Source organism: Schistocerca nitens, chromosome 8 (genome assembly GCF_023898315.1).
Source record: "Schistocerca nitens isolate TAMUIC-IGC-003100 chromosome 8, iqSchNite1.1, whole genome shotgun sequence".
Lineage (NCBI taxonomy): Eukaryota > Metazoa > Arthropoda > Insecta > Orthoptera > Acrididae > Schistocerca > Schistocerca nitens.
Genome location: NC_064621.1, coordinates 418,677,679 through 418,699,518, shown reverse-complemented (window position 1 = coordinate 418,699,518; position 21,840 = coordinate 418,677,679). Strand labels below are relative to the sequence as shown.

The window sequence follows — 21,840 nt, the reverse complement described above, 5'->3', positions numbered from 1 at the left end:
AGAAATTTGAACTCTCCAGTTTCACTAATCATATGCCCGTTCTGTGAGATTAAAAGTCAGGTTTTGTTGAATTGTGTGTTAGAAACTGTAAAAACTGAGTCTTACTGTGATTTAACGTTAGTTTATTTTCTACAAGTCATGAACTGAGGTCGTGTACTGCACTCTTTGAAACCGAGTCTATGTTGCACACTACATCCTATACTACCAACCTAGGATCATCAGCAAACAGAAATATTTTAGTGTTACCCATAATACTAGAGGGCATATCATTTATATAAATAAGGAACAGGAGTGGCCCCAACACTGATCCCTGCCCCCCCCCCCCCCCCCCCCCCGCACTTGGCACTTGGCACTTGGCAGTACCCCACTCAGATCCCACATCACAGCCATTATCAACATTGCCAATAATGACCTTTTTCTGCTTGTTGCTAAAGTAAGAGGTGAACCAATTGTGAGCTACTCCCCATATTCCATAATGGTCCAACTTCTGGAGCAATATTTTGTGATCAACACAGTCAGATGCCTTAGTTCAATCAAAAAATATGCCAGGTGTTCGAAACTTTTTGTTTAGCCCATCCAGTACCTCACAGAGAAAAGATAATATAGAATTTTCAGTTGTTAAATGACTTCTAAAGCCGAACTGTACATTTGATAGCAAATCGTGTGATATAAAATGATCAGTTAACCTTACATACACAGCCTTTTCAATAACTTTTGCAAACACTGATGCCATAGAAATAGATCTAAAATTATCTACATTATCCCTTTCTCCCTTTTTATAAAGCGGCTGAGTACTTTAATCGCTCAGGAAACTGACCTTTCCTAAAGGAAAAATTACAAATATGGCTAAATACAGGGCTAACATCTTGAGCACAGTACTTTAATGTTCTGCTAGACACTCCATCATGATGGTGACCATTAGTCCAAAGATAAGGTTTTCAATAGATGACAGCACCAGTCCCAAAAATTTTGGATAGCACCTCATACATGTAATCAAAATTACAGATCTTCTCACAAATTTACCTAAAAAAAGTTTTGTATAATTTATATTTTTGTGTCTAATTGGTTAAAAATGCCCTCTCATCTCATTTTACATATAGTAATCTCTCGTGTTTTATAACTATAAAGTTATGCAATACATTGGCTGATCAATGGGAAACAGTAGAGCCTCATTGGAGAGGATATTTCATCACAGGCAACATATTTTACAAAGAACTTTTGCGTAAGTGCCATCTTACCTGTCCATTTTCGTCAACACTTATAAGTGGTGTTGTGTGCTGGTCATCTTCTTCAAGGCTGGCTGAGCAAGGTTCTGTAGGACATGCGCATAATGGCTGTGTCATCTTCAGGCGAACAAACACAGCATTGCATACCTACAAGCAAATTAAATTATTTCTATACAATACTTCCACAATTTTCCCCCTGTTTCAGGGGTTTAGTGTAGCATCTGCAACAAATAACAAAATAATAAGTATCAGAGGTCAATGTAGACATGATCTTAAGTGTGGAACTTATAAGACACATTCTTTGTAATGATGTAGATGCTCCTTAGAACTTCAAAATACTATGGTTGGTGCATAATTTTGATAGTCAGAGGTCTAAACAATATGGTAAAGATTCTGACAGTTTTTCCTGAAATGTTAAGTACATTATAAGTTAAAAGCTTTTGTTGTAAGCTTATAGAAGTCATTGTAACCATTTCTGTAGAGACACACCAGTGTCTACATAAACTCAGGTGAGAGCTCTTTGCTTCAGAAGCTGCATAAAACTCAAGTAAGGATTCAAAATATACCATTACGCCATAGTTATTAGCGGCAGTTGTCAACAAAATAAGTTACATTTGTACCAGCTTCTGCATATCTTCATCCTTGTAGTTCATACACTTTATACCTAAAATGGCATGAATACTGTCTGGCAGGTCTATTGCCAGCCTAGATCCATTTTCCAGAGAGAGCACTGCTTAAAAGTAAACTATCCCGATGAGTGCTCAGGAAGGTAAACTGGATGCTGTGCAGTTGACGTGTTACAGCTGAACATTACGACAGCATTCAGGAGTAGATGGATTATGTCACCAACATGATCCACCACACTGCTGAAGCACCCACAACAAAGTTTTCATTGCAACTAATGAAGGCAGTCTATACCATGATGGAGTGACGAACACCCTGTGCAATGGTGGTTTTGTGGATCTGAGTAGGTTCAACAACTGACCAATTGCAGAGCACTTTGCAACCTTGCAGATGGGGAGAGGTGACTGATACCCAGTTTCTGCTATAATGTGAAGTGGAAGCCCCAGACCAGCTTTTGAGACATGATCCAGATAATGACAGAATATTTTGCCACAGTAACCATCCATGCCAGTCAAGACATGTTCACTGAGATAGGTGATTAGGCCTTCAAGGTTGCCCATGCTGAAGTACACCTGTCCCTTCTACGTATGGAATTTGTATATAGGAATGTCTGTGACATGTGATACAGTGTGTTAACTGTAAGACGGCAGAGTTGCGAGGGGAGTGCGGGGAGAGGAGGAAGCAAGCATTGGCTGGCGAGGGGAGAGGAGCCTTTGGGGGGGGGGGGGGGGGGGGGCAAGGCACTCCTATCAGGTTGCAGTGCTGGCACTACAAATTGTCTGTCATGCTTACACGAAAGCAGACAAAAGGCTTGGAAGTAAAACTCACTTTAAATGTTGTTCGTAAACGAAACTGAAGTCGTCATGTACATTAAAATATTCCCTTTCACAGCATTAAATCACATGCAACATAATTTTGCGAGCATCGCTACGTAATACTGGTTTCCTTCTAACCGTAGGCCTACCAGTAGGGGTTGTTGGCGACTCCCGAGATGGTCCAGCAACTGCCTCTTCACTCATTTTGATAATATTTAGCACACTGCACAATAAAAACATGCAGAACAGTACAGCGCAAAACAATAATGAAGCAGACGACAATGGCTACCTTGTACAACACAGTCTGGTATGTAATGTTGGCAGAAGTTGAAACTGCGTGCCTACCGAAGCCTCCCGACGTTTACCGACTTCTACCGATTCAGGACTAGGGAGAGGTCTGCCATCTAAAAGTTTACACACTGTGCACACCTGGCATTGGTAGAAACCAGAACAGCATGTCTGCAACACCTATCAGGGAGAAGTAAAGGAATTCTATCACCCTTTTTTAGTTTATCTGGGAGGCAGGGTAATTTCCTGACTCATGGAGACAAGAGATACTACTGTGCCTCTTAAAAGCTGGGAAGGACTGTATGTACCAATGTAGCTATCATATAAATGCCTTCAACTACTGTGTAGGAAAGATCTTGGGCAGATGGACAACTGCTGCCCAGACATATTTCTTGTTGGATTCCATCTCAAGATCTTTGGCCAACTTTTGTATAATAGTGAAATGACACAATTTCAGAGACTGTACTGGTCTCATACAGATATGATTTTGTATATATGGACAGAAGCAGTGAGTGAAAATTTGTACCATGTGCAGGAATCAAATCCAGGTCTCCTGTGTCTAGGCAGGTGCATTTGCCAGTAAGGCACATTGGCATAGCAATTCACATAACTGCACGGATTACCCTGCAACACTCCCTCCTCGATCCAAATTCTCACTGTGGCCCCAGATTACTTTAAATTCAGCCTTACACACAAACAGAATTACCGAGGAATAGCACCTTGACATCGAACTAAATGGGCGATCCAGGCTGAAACCCAGGTGCAGGTACTTACGCAAATGAGATGACATGATTTGAGAGACTGTACTGGTCTCATACAGATATGATTTTATGTATATAGACTGAAGCAGCAAGTGAAAATTTGTACCAAGGTTGGGAATCGATGCCGTGTCTCATGCATACTAGGCAGGTACAGTAGCCAATAAGCAACCTTGGCACTATGGTTCAGCCTTGGCAATTCTGTTCATGTGCAATTGGGATTTAAAGCAGACTGGGACGGCAGTGAGAATATGGATCGAGGAAATTTGTGCAATTGTGTGAACTGCTGTGTCAAGGTGCCTTAGTGGCTAATACATCTGCCTAGTAAGCAGGAGGCCCACATTCGATTCCCAACATTAGTACAAATTTTTGCTTTCCGCTGCAGTCTGTATACACAGAATCATATCTGTATGAGACAAGTGCAGTCTCTGAAATAGTGTCATTTCATTTTTATAAGTACATGCACCTGGGTTGCACACTAAATCCCCCATTACATGCAATGCTGAGGTGCTTTTCCACAACAGGGAGAGTCTCAGAAATTCTGTTGGTGTGTAAGGACGGCAGTAAGAATTTGGATTGTGGAGGGAGGCATTCCAGGGTAATCCTTGCAGTTGTCTGGACCACTGTGCCAAGATGGCTTACTGGCTAACGCACCTGCCTAGTAAGCAGGAGACCTAGGTTTGATTCCTGGCCTTGAGTACAAATTTTCACTTGTTGCAATACTCTACCATTGATAACCTATCCATTCTCATGTGACTTTATATATAAGAAGCCTTTCTGCATTAGTATTGTTTTATAGGTTTTATGATTTCTTTTTATATTGAGAAGGCTAGCAGTACTATTTGGAGATGTAATGTCTGGGGATAACTCTGTGAATGAGGCTTTTGAGGATGTCTTCCCATTTTTATACAGCCCTTCTCCCCTCCACATTATCTGAAGTATCTCCTTGGTGATGTTCTGTCTGATCTCTTTGAATAAGAGATTAAGTCCCTCAGTACAGTGTTTCAAGTGTGACTCTCTTTGCTGTAGTTGTTAATCTGTGTGTTATTTTACATATTGTATTGGTGATGTCCATTTGATCTTTTTGAACAAGAGAACAGTCCCCTCAAGATACTATGTTAAACCTCTCTCTCTCTCTCTCTCTCTCTCTGTCTTAGTCTCTCTGCCTTTACTGCACCTATTAACAGTATAATGTCCTGTCCAGTGTTCTTTATTTGTAGATGAGTTCTCCACCTTCTGTTATTTCTCTAGCCCTTCAATAACAACCTGCCAGCAAAAGCGATTATGAGATTGGAGACTGAATAGAGAAAAAAAAAAATTTTTTTTTAATTTTTTGATTAGAAATCTGTTTATATCCTTTTAACTGTCAGTGATCTGTTTACCTTAGGAATCTGAAGGAATGGTCCCTCAGAGCATTGAACATTTAAAATGCAAACAAATAGAATTAGTTCTTAACAATTGCCATCTAGCAACTTGCAGTTCTTATCTGTATGTTACACAGTAGTTGGGACAGGTCACCATCACAACTTCTATAGAGGCCCAGAATTGTTAAAGATATGATAGATTAAGAAAATAAATGCTCTACATTTAACTTCTGAGTTTTACTTCACAGTAGTTTAAGTTAGTACTACAATTTTGCTGTAGCATGCAGAAGTGGAAAAAAGTAAGAAAACTGTATAGGCTGTTTAATCGTTTTCTCACGTTGTATTAAAGATTTGTCTGCCTAACAAATTTAGTGTTTATAATGCAGAATTATATGCAATTATGAAGACAGTGAAGTACTTCAGGCCTTATTGTAGTAAGGAATTTCTCTCATGATTTTATTCTTTTAGTACCCTACAAATGCTGTAACAGCTGTACCCAGCAGACAAGGTGACACAAATGATAAAATACTCCATTACCCTTTCAAAGCAAGAAGATAAACCTGTATCATTCTGATAAATGCCAGGAATGTAAGGAAGTTGACAAACTGACACAGTAGCCCAAGAAGCTTGCAGATAGTATGATATCTGACACAGTGTGTGCCCCCCCCCCCCCCTGCAGACTGTCGTATCCCTGTTCAGTATCTATGCATATATGGGAGGTGAAGTAGCTGATAGTGAGAGATATAAGCTGTGTGCAGTAAAACCAACTGTCAATCAGTGGTGTTAATGATTCTGGCGCTTTGATGGCACAAAGTCATCCTAACCTGCCTTGGAAGAGGACACTGTCCTCTTATACATAGCTTCACACTCCATTAAGAGGATTGCCTAGGATATGGTGCTTGCAGCATAAAAAATAATGGTTCCCCCAAATTTTAACAGAATGCATATTACTTTTGACAAGAGGGCAGGGAACCTACTGCCTATTTTAGGTTATGACAGTTATGGAAATTCCAGAAAAGAGCAGTATATAAAATAACGGAAAGGCAATCACTCACTCACAGTGGATTGTTGTGTGGATCACAGAAACACATAACAGAAAGCAGCATACACAGTAGCTTTTGAGCACAAGCTCTTTTTGTAGCAGAAAGTACACACATTCACACACACAACTAGACTGATAGCAAAATGCACACTACCATGGCCATGGCAAGACTCATACCATGGCCACATGAGTGTGTATTTGGGTGTCTGTCTGGTTGTGTGTGAATGTGTGTACTTTTGCTATAAAAAGAGCTAGTGCTTGAAAACTAGTGTGTGTGCCGTTTTCAGTTATTTGTTTCTGTACTCCACACATCAGTCCACAGTAGATGATGGGTTGCCTTTTCCTTATTTTACATATTAGGCTATGACAATTATTGGAAAACATTTATGGTATTGTACACTGTCCAGACTCCGTGTTTTTGAAGGTGAGATTTTAATATGTTTTGAGTGCACTTTTGAGTCTATAATAATCCAGTCCCATATTTCTGTTGTACTGTTTTCGATCCTTTTCTGTTCTGTTTCTCTTGAAACTGGCATATAACATGTGTGTGTGTGTGTGTGTGTGTGTGTGTGGTTTTTAGATAATATCATATTTTAGTTCCAGTGATTTTTTTTTAACTTTTGGAGTTTAGAATGGGCCCTACAGATGTCATTGTGCCCCAGCACATCATCATCATCATCATTAACATCTCCTTTCACAATCTCCCAAGATGAAACTTGTCACTTCCTTCAAAAATGGCTCTGAGCACTATGGGACTCAACTGCTGAGGTCATTAGTCCCCTAGAACTTAGAACTAGTTAAACCTAACTAACCTAAGGACACCACAAACATCCATGCCCGAGGCAGGATTCGAACCTGCGACCGTAGCGGTCTTGCGGTTCCAGACTGCAGCGCCTTTAACCGCACGGCCACTTCGGCCGGCTCACTTCCTTCCCATATCTCTATAGAGATACTGCAGTTATTAATGAATGAAATCAGAGCATAGATGTATGGTCCTGTGATTATGAGACCATATGAAGCATATAATTTTCATTATACATGAATGAAACATCGTGTATGTGGCTTTTATTTGTATGGTTTTTTTGTGTAGAACATTTCCACGGGTTGCTTATTTTTTATATTTTCCACTTGCATATTTGTTTCAGTTTCATTTCATTATTCACCCTCTTTCACAATTTTTTTTGTGATTTCACTGGCAAAGTAAATTTTGTACTTTCACTTTCATTTACAAACATTTGTAAATGCATACATATAAGCTTCATATCAAATGCACGAAGAACCTTAACCACAAATCATTTCTGTGCTTAGTGAGCTTAGAAAATGAAAGTCATCTTTAGTGCTGCTCTGTTGGGGGCCATTGCTTAGCCTGCAGTCACAGTGTCATTGACGGTGGTGGATTCTACCGATGTCCGATATCAACTGATCTTTTCAAATCAGTAAGACAGTACATGTGTAGTCACAATGCAGCTGCTCTCATTGCCCAAATGTACAGACTTTGGATGACAATTGGTGAAATTCATCTGTAACTACTTCAAACCATTCCAAAGTGCATGCCAGAGGGTACATCCCATTTTAACAGTTATTATAACTTTTTCCCATTCCATTCATGTATGGAGAGTGGGACAAGTGAGTATTTAAATGCTTTTGTGCATGCTGTAATTAGTCTTACCTTGTCATCACGATCTCCATTTGAGCGATATGGAGCGGGTTTTAGTATATTCCTAGAGTTCCTTAAACTCTATAAGTAGGATTTCTTAGGATAATTTATGTCTGTTCTATCCTTGCACTGAGAAGTGATGAAACACACTTTTACAACACAACTGTTTATTACAATAACTAAACAAAGTATATTTTTGAGAGAGAATATCTTAACAGCTTGATAACTGAAAACTGTCTGTCCTGCACAATATCTTGAGGAGCAGAGAAAAAGAGTTCGGCACAGCCATGCAAGATGAGGAGTTCATAGAGAGCCTCTGGTAACCACAGCGAAGTGGTGCCTTGTGAGCAGTGGTTGGAAGTGCAGTGGCATATGTGGCTCGTGCCATAGATGGAACAACAACTCAGCAGGCAGTGAAAGCGGCAGAGTCATGGCAAGTGGGGTCTGTTGTTGAGACTTGAAGCAGTTCTTGATCTTCTGGAGTCTGGGATGTGTCTGGCGTCCTCCAGACAGAGTATGGACCTTTGTAGCTCCTTTTAGAAAAATAGGTTTTTCCCATTCCATTCATGTATGGAGAGTGGGACAAGTGAGTATTTAAATGCTTTTGTGCATGCTGTAATTAGTCTTACCTTGTCATCACGATCTCCATTTGAGCGATATGGAGCGGGTTTTAGTATATTCCTAGAGTTCCTTAAACTCTATAAGTAGGATTTCTTAGGATAATTTATGTCTGTTCTATCCTTGCACTGAGAAGTGATGAAACACACTTTTACAACACAACTGTTTATTACAATAACTAAACAAAGTATATTTTTGAGAGAGAATATCTTAACAGCTTGATAACTGAAAACTGTCTGTCCTGCACAATATCTTGAGGAGCAGAGAAAAAGAGTTCGGCACAGCCATGCAAGATGAGGAGTTCATAGAGAGCCTCTGGTAACCACAGCGAAGTGGTGCCTTGTGAGCAGTGGTTGGAAGTGCAGTGGCATATGTGGCTCGTGCCATAGATGGAACAACAACTCAGCAGGCAGTGAAAGCGGCAGAGTCATGGCAAGTGGGGTCTGTTATTGAGACTTGAAGCAGTTCTTGATCTTCTGGAGTCTGGGATGTGTCTGGCGTCCTCCAGACAGAGTATGGACCTTTGTAGCTCCTTTTAGAAAAATAGGTTTTTCCCATTCCATTCATGTATGGAGAGTGGGACAAGTGAGTATTTAAATGCTTTTGTGCATGCTGTAATTAGTCTTACCTTGTCATCACGATCTCCATTTGAGCGATATGGAGCGGGTTTTAGTATATTCCTAGAGTTCCTTAAACTCTATAAGTAGGATTTCTTAGGATAATTTATGTCTGTTCTATCCTTGCACTGAGAAGTGATGAAACACACTTTTACAACACAACTGTTTATTACAATAACTAAACAAAGTATATTTTTGAGAGAGAATATCTTAACAGCTTGATAACTGAAAACTGTCTGTCCTGCACAATATCTTGAGGAGCAGAAAAAAAGAGTTCGGCACAGCCATGCAAGATGAGGAGTTCATAGAGAGCCTCTGGTAACCACAGCGAAGTGGTGCCTTGTGAGCAGTGGTTGGAAGTGCAGTGGCATATGTGGCTCGTGCCATAGATGGAACAACAACTCAGCAGGCAGTGAAAGCGGCAGAGTCATGGCAAGTGGGGTCTGTTATTGAGACTTGAAGCAGTTCTTGATCTTCTGGAGTCTGGGATGTGTCTGGCATCCTCCAGACAGAGTATGGACCTTTGTAGCTCCTTTTAGAAAAATAGGTTGTGGTACCCTGTAAGCACATGACCATGTGAATGTAAAACAGTGCCCACCAATCGCAGTGCTGTGTGCTGCGACTCAGACATCACTTAGTGGTGGAGCTGGCATCCCGGAAGTTATGGCAGCTGTTGATGGCGTGACTGTATACAGTGCCTTCCCTTGCCCGTTTACTAAAAACCTCTTAGGTGGTGCAGGGGCTTTACCTGACCCACTAAAGATAGATGGAAGTGTGGAGGTCGAACTATACTGGGGACATTTCCTGTTGAGAATTAAAATTTTACTCCCATACAGAGCTTCAGGATTCATGGCCATGTTTTAATGTCTAGTCTTTGTGTATGTGGATATGCATCTTTGTTGTAAACGTCAAGTGTTCTTACATATGCTCGCTTGAGGTTTTGTAATCGAGTTATCACTGTTTCCTCTATTAGCCTTGTTTGTTCTATGATCTCACCAAAACACTGGAAGCATCTGACCATTTCAGTAAATGAGTTGCAAAAGCTAAGCAAGAGATGTTGTCATCTTTGTTCACTGAAGCAAAATAGATTTTGAGAGATTTATATTTTTTAGTTCTTTCTCCATTCCCTAGGGACTTTGTCCAAGATGAGACTGAAGTGAATGATGACAGTCCATGTTATTGGTGGACACCTGCTTTAATTTCAAAGGACTCTAATATTTCGTACATAAATTACACTTTGGACCTTGTGTGCATGAGTGTTTGATTAATGAGGCTTACTGTCTTTTGGTCTAGTCCCTGCCCTTATAGGCTATCATACAGAGACTATTGGTCAATCAAGTCATATGTTCTTGAAGTTGACAAAAGTATAAATGATTGATCAGTATCGAGTTGCCATATTATTTCAGTATTGTTTTTAGCTTGAAAATTTATTCTAGCCATGAGCAGCCTAGTAGAAAATTTGCATGGTATTCAAAATGGCTCTGAGCACTATGGGACTTAACAGCTGAGGTCATCAGTCCCCCATGGTATTCACCGATGTTTGTTTGTGCTGTGCTTGTGCTCTTTGAAGTAAACGTGCTGAGACTGTCTTGCATGTGATTTGAAAAAGTGTGTTCCCCCTGTAGTTATTTACATCTGTCCTGTTTTCTTTGTTGTAGAGTGGGTGGATGATTGCATACTTCCGAGCTCCTGTCAGTTTTTCTATGTGCCAAATATCTGTAATGATTTTTGTAAGTTCCTGAAGTGTGTTTTGCTGTAAGTTTGAACTGTTGACAATTAACAGACCCTACCCTTTTGTGTTTGACTTGCCTTGACAAGAGACAAAGCTGGCTTCCCAACAGATAAAGTGAGTCTGAGTGGCTAAGTTTCAGTGAAGGACACCATCTCAAACTCATTTGTTAGAGGAATGGATATAACGTCCTCAGTTCTCCTTTGGTTCTGTCTCCCCTGTTCAGTACATCTAGACCTAACACTGACACACTCTCACTGTCAAGTGGATGAGAAGTGACAGAGTCAGTATTTCGTACAGAACAGACAGAACCTACAGGGGAGGATAGTGCGGCTCAGACTGCTGTTGCAGAAGCAACGAAAAACCATGCCAAATTTAAAAGAACGCAAAATCCCCAAGAATGGCAAAGTTTTGCAGAAGTTCAAAATATAGCGCGTACTTTAATGTGAGATGGTTATAATAATTTCCACAATGAAACTCTGTCTCGGAACCTGGCAGAAAACACAAAGAGATTCTGGTCATATATAAAGCACACCAGTAGCAAGATGCAATCAATGCCTTCACTGCATGATAACAACAGCGAAGTCACTGATGACAGTGCCACAAAAGCAGAGTTATTAAACATGGTTTTCCGAAACTCCTTCACCAAAGAATACAAAGTAAATATTCCAGAATTCCAATCAAGAACAACTTCCAAGATGAGAAACATAGAAGAAGATATCCTTGGTGAAGCAAGCAACTTAAATCACTTAATAAAGGCAAGGCCTTCGGTCCAGATTGTATACCAGTCAGGTTTCTTTCAGAGTATGCCAATACAATAGCTCCATATTTAGCAATTATATATCACTGCTCGCTCACATAACGATCTGCACCTAAAGACTGGAAAATTGCTCAAGTCACACCAATACCCAAAGAGGGAAATAGGAGTAATCCATTGAATTACAGGCCCATATCACTAACGTCAATTGGCAGTAGGATTTTGGAACATATACTGTATTTGGACATTATGGATTACCCCGAAGAATATGATTTACTGACACGTAGTCAGCAAGGATTCAGAAAACATTGTTCTTGTGAAACACAACTAGCCCTTTATACTCATGAAGTAATGAATGCTATCAACAGAGGATGTCAAATTGATTCCACCTTTTTAGATTTCTAGAAGGCTTTGGATGCCGTTCCTCACAACCGTCTTCTAACCAAACTGCTTGCCTATGGAACATTGCCTCATTTGTGCAACTGGATTCGTGATTTCCTGTCAGAAAGGTCACAGTTTGTAGTAATAGATGGAAAGTCATTGAGTAAAACAGAAGTAATATCCGGTGTTTCCCAAGGAAGTGTTATAGGCCCTCTATTGTTCCTGATCTACACTCCTGGAAATGGAAAAAAGAACACATTGACACCGGTGTGTCAGACCCACCATACTTGCTCCGGACACTGCGAGAGGGCTGTACAAGCAATGATCACACGCACGGCACAGCGGACACACCAGGAACCGCGGTGTTGGCTGTCGAATGGCGCTAGCTGCGCAGCATTTGTGCACCGCCGCCGTCAGTGTCAGCCAGTTTGCCATGGCATACGGAGCTCCATCGCAGTCTTTAACACTGGTAGCATGCCGCGACAGCGTGGATGTGAACCGTATGTGCAGTTGACGGACTTTGAGCGAGGGCGTATAGTGGGCATGCGGGAGGCCGGGTGGACGTACCGCCGAATTGCTCAACACGTGGGGCGTGAGGTCTCCACAGTACATCGATGTTGTCGCCAGTGGTCGGCGGAAGGTGCACGTGCCCGTCGACCTGGGACCGGACCGCAGCGATGCACGGATGCACACTAAGACCGTAGGATCCTACGCAGTGCCGTAGGGGACCGCACCGCCACTTCCCAGCAAATTAGGGACACTGTTGCTCCTGGGGTATCGGCGAGGACCATTTGCAACCATCTCCATGAAGCTGGGCTATGGTCCCGCACACCGTTAGGCCGTCTTCTGCTCACGCCCCAACATCGTGCAGCCCGCCTCCAGTGGTGTCGCGACAGGCGTAAATGGAGGGACGAATGGAGACGTGTCGTCTTCAGTGATGAGAGTCGCTTCTGCCTTGGTGCCAATGGTGGTCGTATGCGTGTTTGGCGCCGTGCAGGTGAGCGCCACAATCAGGACTGCATACGACCGAGGCACACAGGGCCAACACCCGGCATCATGGTGTGGGGAGCGATCTCCTACACTGGCCGTACACCACTGGTGATCGTCGAGGGGACACTGAATAGTGCACGGTACATCCAAACCGTCATCGAACCCATCGTTCTACCATTCCTAGACCGGCTAGGGAACTTGCTGTTCCAACAGGACAATTCACGTCCGCATGTATCCCGTGCCACCCAACGTGCTCTAGAAGGTGTAAGTCAACTACCCTGGCCAGCAAGATCTCCGGATCTGTCCCCCATTGAGCATGTTTGGGACTGGATGAAGCGTCGTCTCACGCGGTCTGCACGTCCAGCACGAACGCTGGTCCATCTGAGGCGCCAGGTGGAAATGGCATGGCAAGCCGTTCCACAGGACTACATCCAGCATCTCTACGATCGTCTCCTTGGGAGAATAGCAGCCTGCATTGCTGCGAAAGGTGGATATACACTGTACTAGTGCCGACATTGTGCATGCTCTGTTGCCTGTGTCTATGTGCCTGTGGTTCTGTCAGTGTGATCATGTGATGTATCTGACCCCAGGAATGTGTCAATAAAGTTTCCCCTTCCTGGGACAATGAATTCACGGTGTTCTTATTTCAATTTCCAGGAGTGTATATTAACGACATAGGAGATAATCTAAGTAGCCCTCTTAGATTGTTTGCAGATGATGCTGTCATTTACCATCTTGTCAAGTCATCAGATGACCAAAATGAATTCCAAAATGATGTAGATACGCTATCAGTTTGGTGTGAAAAAAGTGGCAATTGACCCTGAATAAAGGAAAGTGTGAAGTTATTCACATGATTACTAAAAGAAATCCGCTAAATTTTGATTATGAGGTGTGTCATGAAAACCTGTAAATTCAACTAAATACTTACGGATTACAATTACAAATAATCTAAATTGGAATGATCACATAGATAGTGTTGTGGGCCGATCAAACCAGAGACTGTGATTCATTGGCAGAACACTTAAAAGGTGCAACAGGTCTACTAAAGAGACTGCTTACACCACACTTGTCTGCCCTATTCTGGACTGCTGCTGTGCGGTATGGGATCCGCATCAGGTGGGACTGACGGATGACATCAAAAAAGTTCAAAGAAGGGCAGTTCATTTTGTATTATCTTGAAATAGGGGAAATAGTGCCATAGACATGATATGTGAATTGTAGTGGCAATCAATAAAAGAAAGACTTTTTCATTGCCACGAGATCTTCTCATGAAATTTCAATCATCAGTTTTCTCCTCCAATGGTGAAAACATTCTGTTGGCACCCATATCATCACAATAAAATAAGAGAAATCTGCTTGCACAGAAAAATTTAAGTGCTTGTTTTTCCCGCATGCCATTTGAGAGTGGAACAGTAGAGAGACAGCTTGAAGGTGGTTCATTGAACCGTCTACCAGGCACTTTATTTTGAATAGCAGAGCAATCACGCAGGGGTAGATGTTGATGTAGATGTAGAAACTTGAGGTGCTTTTGATAACTGTGATACACAACTCTCAAATGAGTTTGTTTTCTTTGCTCGAATTGGACAACATTCCCAGGCACATAATATGGACCATGAGAAACTTATAAGTCCAAGAAAGGAGTAGTTTTTGTCATCCTGAGGATGAAAATTAACATAGTCAGCATATAGCTCAGAATCAGTGGACTGTAACTGCATCTTTATTGGAAACTGCAAACCGGCAAAATTTTTATTGAAATTTTAATTGTAAATTATAACCTAAAAAAAATGTATTCAAGTGACAAGGGTAGTTTATCTTATGCTTAAAGTTTCTATAGTGGATCTTTTTGGGATTGTGGTAGCTGGGCATTAGCTGTCTTTGAATTGTTATTACAGCTTACTAGTATTTTATGCCAGTAAGGTGGTGATTCTGTTATACAAGGTGGTTTGCAAATATGGTATATGTGTTTCCATTTTCTTTGGGTATTAACAGTATCTTATTCTAAAATTTATGTTTGTCTTTCACACACATGCTGTGTGACTGTCAGTGAAGTTTAATCAACATATGTCTGTTTTGCTGAATTTTTTTAAAGTTGTGCATCAACAAATAGAATGTTCTTCATCTTATATGTTCATAAAACTTGTCTGGTTGTTCCATTAACTGAAGAAAGAGTTTACAGTACTTGACATGTTCCTTTCAAGACAGATATAGCTCATTCAAATGCATTCAGCTTCTTTTTAATAGCGAAAGGCACAATGCAGCACTTTTCTTCAAGCACAGAAGCAGTGTGGCCTCCATCTCCTGCCCAAGGAGTTTAAAATACATTCTAACCTCATTTTGACCTAACTTAAAACTCCTTGATCCGGCCAAAAACTGATGGAGAGAGCAGACTTGCTGTGACCAAGCTGTCGGCTGATGTTATTGGTTGGCCTATGGCAACTGCATCTGTTGACCGTTGTCTGTGCTGCTCTGAACCCAGCTGTAGGAGTTAAACAATTGAGTAGTGAACAAACCTGTTGTGTTGCACACTCTGGCAACAAGTAGACGTGTTGGTTATGTGGGTAATAGTGATACTTGGTGGGCTTCCCACTGCTGGTCCCTGACACCACCTGGAACACACGCAGTATGATTTTAACTCTTAGCTTCAAGATAGTAGTAGCAAACATATTTTTCTATTATAAACTTCAAACAAGACCTTAAAAGTCAGAATACAATGAAGAAAGCAAAAGAGAAGACGGGAAAAGAACAGAAATGCTTCTAGGAAGGATAGGACACTTTTAAGACAGTGTATCAAGCATATCAAACAGTGGAAGTCCAGAATGGAATAACACTAATATATTGAAAAGAATAGATTGCTATTCACCACAGATAGGAGGTATTGAGTTGCAGTCAGCCACAATGAAAAGATGGCTAAACATTTAAGTTTTTGCACAAAAAAGTTCTTCTTCAGAAATAGAAAATACATACGCATCCACACAAGCTCAACTAACACACACATGACCACTGTCTCTGACTGCTGTGGCCCGACTGCCACATTCTGGTCACACCAGACAGCCTAGCATTTGCCTAAATGAGTGACAAGCCACCTAGAAATCACACTCGGACTGTCTGGTTTACCTGACAAACAGTAGGTAACTCACTGTGCAAATATTATCCAGGTCTGGCTCACGTCCCTTCCTCATAAGGTATAGGAGCAGATTCACTTTTTTCTTAACTGTTATCGGAAAAGGTGCCTGTACATTTTTTTTTCCCTTCAGAATTTGTCCTAACCTGTGACTGTGTCTGCTGTGTGGATTTTTCTGCTTAGACAGGGTGAAATGTTATAGCCTTTAGATTGCTTTATAGTGTGTTTGCCCAGCACTTTCTTGGTTAACCCTAGGACCATTTTTTTTTTTTAATTGCATTGTGTTGTCTCATGCTCTGCAAACCTTTGTATGTTTTACTCACTTTTGCCCATCTTGATTAATGTAATACCAGTGTTCTCATATATCATAATTTGAAACATGGCTCAATCTAGTGACAGCAGGTGCTCTTTGAAAATCTCCGTTTCTGGCACATTTAGCCAAGTTTTCCTCCATTGTAGCAACTCTACTTTCAATGCCAAGGAATGAGATTAATGACAGTGTGATCGATTTTTTTAAATTTCAAATGGTATTTTCTTTGGCAGTCAAAGACTAGTTTGATTGCCACTTGCCACTGACTGAAGGTCTTTTCTTGGTCCAGTAAAGCTACATGCAGTAACTTTTTTCCCAAAAAGTATTTCTCAACTATGAACCATGTAGCATGGAAATGCTGTACTTGAGAGATGAAGTCATCAAATTTTACTTATTTAATTGCACCAAGCCACTGGTTCCTTCATGGGGCCATTATACACTGAAGAACCAAAGAAACTGGTACACCTGCCTAATATCGTGTAGGTCCCCAGCGAGCACACAGAAGTGCCCCGTCATGACATGGCATGGATTCGACTAATTCTGAAGTAGTGATGGAGGGAACTGATACCAGGAATCCTGCAGGGCTGTCCATAAATCTGTAAGGGTGTGAGGGGATGGCGATCTCCTGAGCACAGCATGTTGAAAGGCATCCCGTGTATGCTCAATAAAGTTCATGCCCGGGGAGTTTGATGATCATCGGAAGTGTTCAAGCTCAGAGGAGTATTCCTGGAGCCACTCTGTGTGAATTCTGGTCTTGTGGGGTGTCGCATTGTCCCGCTGGAATTGCCCAAGTCTGTCGGAATTCACAGTGAGTTTGAATGGTTGCAGGTTATCAGACAGGATGCCTACATAGGTGTCACCTACCAGAGTCGATTCCAGATGTATCGGGGGTCCCATATCACTGCATCTGCGCATGCCCCACATCATTAGAGAGGCTTCACCAGCTTGAACAGTACCGAGCGAGGTGGCGCAGTGGTTAGACACTGGACTCGCATTCGGGAGGACGACGGTTCAATCCCGCGTCCGGCCTTCCTGATTTAGGTTTTCCGTGATTTCCCTAAATCCCTCCAGGCAAATGCCGGGATGGTTCCTCTGAAAGGGCACGGCCGACTTCCTTCTCCATCCTTCCCTAATCCGATGAGACCGATGACCACGCTGTCTGGTCTCCTTCCCCAAGCAAGCAAGCAAGCTTGAACAGTACCCTGCTGACATGCAGCATCCATGGATTCATGAGGTTGTCTCCATACATGTACATGTCCATCTGCTCAATACAATTTGAAATGAGACTCGTCTGACCAGGCAACATGTTTCCAGTCATCAACAGTCCAATGTTGGTGTTGACGGATCCAGGCGAGGCGTAAAGCTTTGTGCCGTGCAGTCATCAAGAGTACACGAGTGGGCCTTCGGCTCTGAAAGCCCAAATCGATGATGTTTTGTTGAATGGTGTGCACGCTGACAGTTGTTGATGGCCCAGGATTAAAATCTGCAGCAATCTGCAGAAGGGTTGTACTTCTGTCATGTTGAACAGTTCTCTTCAGTCATTGTTCATCCGATTCTTGCAGGATCTTTTGCTGGCCATAGTGATGTCAGAGATTTCATGTTTTACCGAATTCCTGATATTCACAGTACTCTCATGAAATGGTCGTATTGGAAAATCCCCACTTCATAGCTACCTCAGAGGTGCTGTGTCCCATCACTCATGCGTTCACGATAACATCACATTCAAACTCACTTAAATCTTGATAATCTGACTTTATAGCAGCAGTAACCGATCTAACAACTGTGCCAGGCACTTGTCGTCTTATATATTGTTGCCGACCGCAGTGCCGTATTCTGCCTGTTTACATGTCTGTGTATTTGAATACGCATGTCTATACCAGTTCCTTTGGCGCTTCAGTGTACACTTCACTTCATCTGCAGCAAAGGTTATGGCCATTATTTTTTCAAAGTTTTGCTTGTTCCATGCATACAAAAAGTAAGTGAAACATTAATCACACTGCACTTCAGCAGCATCAGATCACCCGACGGTAGTGGTTCAGTGTGTTGCAGAAATATCATGTAATTACTCTATTTCCTTTGAAGCATTCAATTTGAAAACACTTCAAACATTTACATTCCCTCCAAAGAGCTGCTTTCCTTTTTTCTTTATCAGGAACTTGTAGGACTTTGATAGAAGCCAATATATCTACAATTGTTGCTCCATATGATTCACTTATGGTGAACTATTACTTTTGTGTACATGAAATAGACTGTGCCTTTTTACTTCTTAAGTATTTTCAGATCACTGTAATTTTAATTTTTTCCAAGCAGTAAATACAAATCTGTTATTCTGTGCAGAAGAGTAATGGGCCATTAGCATGGTGCATGGCAATACACCAGTTATTTATTAGTGGCCATGTGCCATTTTGTAGTTGGTATTCTATATTTTTAGAGTGAAGTTGAGACCACAGCTTGTAGCCACTGTAAATGTTTGAGTATTTTTAATACTTCCTGACTCTGAACAGCCTTAATGGTTTGTTACCTATTTAGTGGATTGTTATAGATGCTGTGAAATTTGTAGTTGGATTGGTACTATTTGATTCAGCAGATGATTACCACAATAGAAGCACAAAGCATATAAGGCTTGATAGGACATAAGAGCATTGCATGTAGCTGCTAGCTACCTCCGTTGAGCTCACTTCGACGTGGTCATAACATGGGCTGTCAGTATACTGAGTAGGGTTGGAGTAAGCTGTCATTTCTTGTCTTAGTGAAGTTATTGGATCACATATAAGCATTACTATTTTATACATATATAAAAATAAGTAATGTTAATTACACAAATGAGAGTTGCTCAATTTTCTGGTGGGCAGAAATTAAAAAATTTGAGACTAGTCACCACAAATAAATAAAACATATAAATAAATAAATATTGGATGCAACTGTGATATGGGAAAACGTTAGAACCCAGTGTAATGGAAGTGGTGTCTATGTGGGAGGAAGGAATGAACAGTGGTTTATAATTTAACTTGCTCCATTTCAAATGTGATTAGAGATGGCCCACAAATATGGGTTTGATAAGGATAGGGAGGGAAATTAGGAAAAGTGGATATGCCTACTGTGCACCTTACAAAAATCAGCATTATGGGAACATATTTTGAGCCTTGAGGAATTTTTAATCAAATGGGGCTATCTCTTGCTCTAATAGTAGGAACTTTGGAGAAATGTTCAATCGTATTGCTGAATAGTTTTTTTTTTTCATTGTTGCTTACCATGTTTTTAATTTGCCTTGGGGTGTACTAATACTGCAATTGAAACTTACAGAGCTGCCTTTTCACTGAGGTCATAAATCTTCCTTTGCGACAAATGGTTGATTATATAGCAGCCAAAAAATTCTCTGTCTCTTAGGTTAACAAACTACTTTCTAAAGAAGGCAAATAAACACACATAAAACTAAATTGATTGATTGTAATTTAATGCCAACTTTTAAAAAGGATTCCACATGCAATTTATAAATGTTGATATTCAATGTTGTCAAAAGAATTTGAGGGAAGTTCTTGTTTCATTTTTATCAGGTTTGTAAGTAGTGAAGCTGATTCCATTTGTGCCCAGGTCAGCGATATTATGTTGATGAAATATTGAATTAACTGTGTGAATATCAGTCATTCGTATTGTCCAGCGTTAAATTTGAGGTTCTTTTGGCAATGTTCAAGTTCCTTTTTCCTTTCGTGCCTATTGCAGGTACTTGCTTGTGATCAGCATACAACTCATATATCTGCATCCATATTCCACATATCACCATGAAATGCAGGGAGACAGTATTTCCCACAGTATCAGGTACCATATTAGGAAGCATAGGAGGAATACTGCTTCAGTGTGCAGCGAATTAGTCCCTTTGAACTTTGTAAGTAGGCTTTTGCTGGACAGTTAATGTCTATCTTCAAGTGTCTGGCAGTTCAGGTTTTTCACAGTTTTGTGGCACACTCCCATACATAAAAAAGAAACTGTTCCCCATTATGCTGCCATGCTCCGTGTTCAATACACCTTATTAGCCCTATTTGGTATGGGTTTTTGCAATTGAGCAATATTCTAGGATGGGTTGCACAAGAATATTATAAGTAATTTCCTTTGTAGTCTGTCTGTATTTTCGCCAATATCCTACTACTGAACTGAAATCAGCCGCTTGCTTTACTTACTACTGATCATTCTACTTCATATCACCAAATGTTTATATGAGTTGACTGATTCCAGTTGTGACTCATTGATGATGTTATGATGTACTTACATTTTGTGAAATGATGTGTACAATTTTACATTAGTAACATTTAAATCTTGTTGCCAGTCATTGCACCACTTTGAAATCTTGCCAGTATCTGACTAAATATTTGTGCAGCTGTTATTTCCTCGATAGTACTTCATTGTAGATAACTGTGCAAAAAAACTTAGTTTATTAACACAAAATGCAGATCATTAATATAAAGCATGAAGAGTTCGGGTCCCAACACAAGTTTCTGGGGCACACCGTAAGTTACTTGCAAATCTGTCGATGACACTCTGTCTTGAGACATTCAGAAACCTCCCTACCAATAAATCCTCAGTCCAGTCACAAATTTTCTTGTGATGGCCATATGATCGAACTATTTTTAATAAGCTTTGATGGGGTACTGAGTCAAATGCTTTTCGGAAGTCGAGAATGTCTGCATCTAGCTGACTGCCTCGATCCGTTGCTTTCATGATATCATGTGAGAAAAGCGCGAGTGGGGTTTCGGTTGACCAACGTTTTCGCAATCCATGCTGGTGTACGCTATAGTTTCGATCGTCTCTCGTGTAAGCTTACTCGTGCCCAACAGTCATCAAACTTTCCTCCCACTGACCCAGTGCCGGTTGGCGCGTGCCACACTGACCCGGGTCGCAGGTCGAGCTTGCGGCCTGCCCAGAATAGCAAACGAGCAGCGCCTCTGTAGGTCAGCAGCGGAAACTCCTGTGGGGATCCGTGTTAGCATGCTAGCTAATGTTCTGTTAATCGAATCTTATAGTGCAAGACCCGTTAAAACCAAATACCAATGCCGACGCCTCTCAGCAAATGTCACAAGCATGCACGGCTCTGTGAAAGAAAGTGGAAACTAGAGTTTCGTTATGTGATTGCAGTTTTTTCAATACTACTTGAAAACAGAAACTCGCAGTGTACGACATAATCGTTCATAATAACGGTGTACTCTTTCGTCATACTTTTTTATCTTGAGTCAAATGGTTCAAATGGCTCTGAGCACTATGGGACTTAACATCTCAGGTCATCAGTCCCCTAGAACTTAGAACTATTAAACCTAACTAACCTAAGGACATCACACACATCCATGCCCAAGGCAGGATTCGAACCTGCGACCGTAACGGTCGCGCGGTTCCAGACTGAAGCGCCTAGAACCGCTCGGCCACCAGTACCTTGAGTCATTTACGTCTTCATCACCGGCAGTTCGCTGCAGTAACAAACAACAATCCCAATGCGCAAATTATAAAATTACAAATGTTACTTCTACAGCAAAAAGCTACGTTAGAAACATAGATGC

General features: G+C 41.2%; 2 protein-coding genes across 3 annotated transcripts in view; one reads left to right on the top strand and one right to left on the bottom strand.

Annotated features, from left to right (window-relative positions):
- Positions 1-21,840, top strand: part of LOC126199308 (elongation factor-like GTPase 1) — a 630,571-nt gene that overhangs the window by 200,465 nt on the left and 408,266 nt on the right. The window lies entirely within an intron of this gene.
- LOC126199309 (uncharacterized) overlaps positions 1-21,840 on the bottom strand; it is a 189,251-nt gene that overhangs the window by 14,326 nt on the left and 153,085 nt on the right. Inside the window, exons 2-3 of the mRNA XM_049936143.1 lie at positions 15,377-15,472; positions 1,239-1,373 (exon numbers count right to left, since the gene is read on the bottom strand). Coding sequence (XP_049792100.1) covers positions 1,239-1,373; positions 15,377-15,472 — 231 coding nt within the window. The remainder of the gene's footprint in view (positions 1-1,238; positions 1,374-15,376; positions 15,473-21,840) is intronic.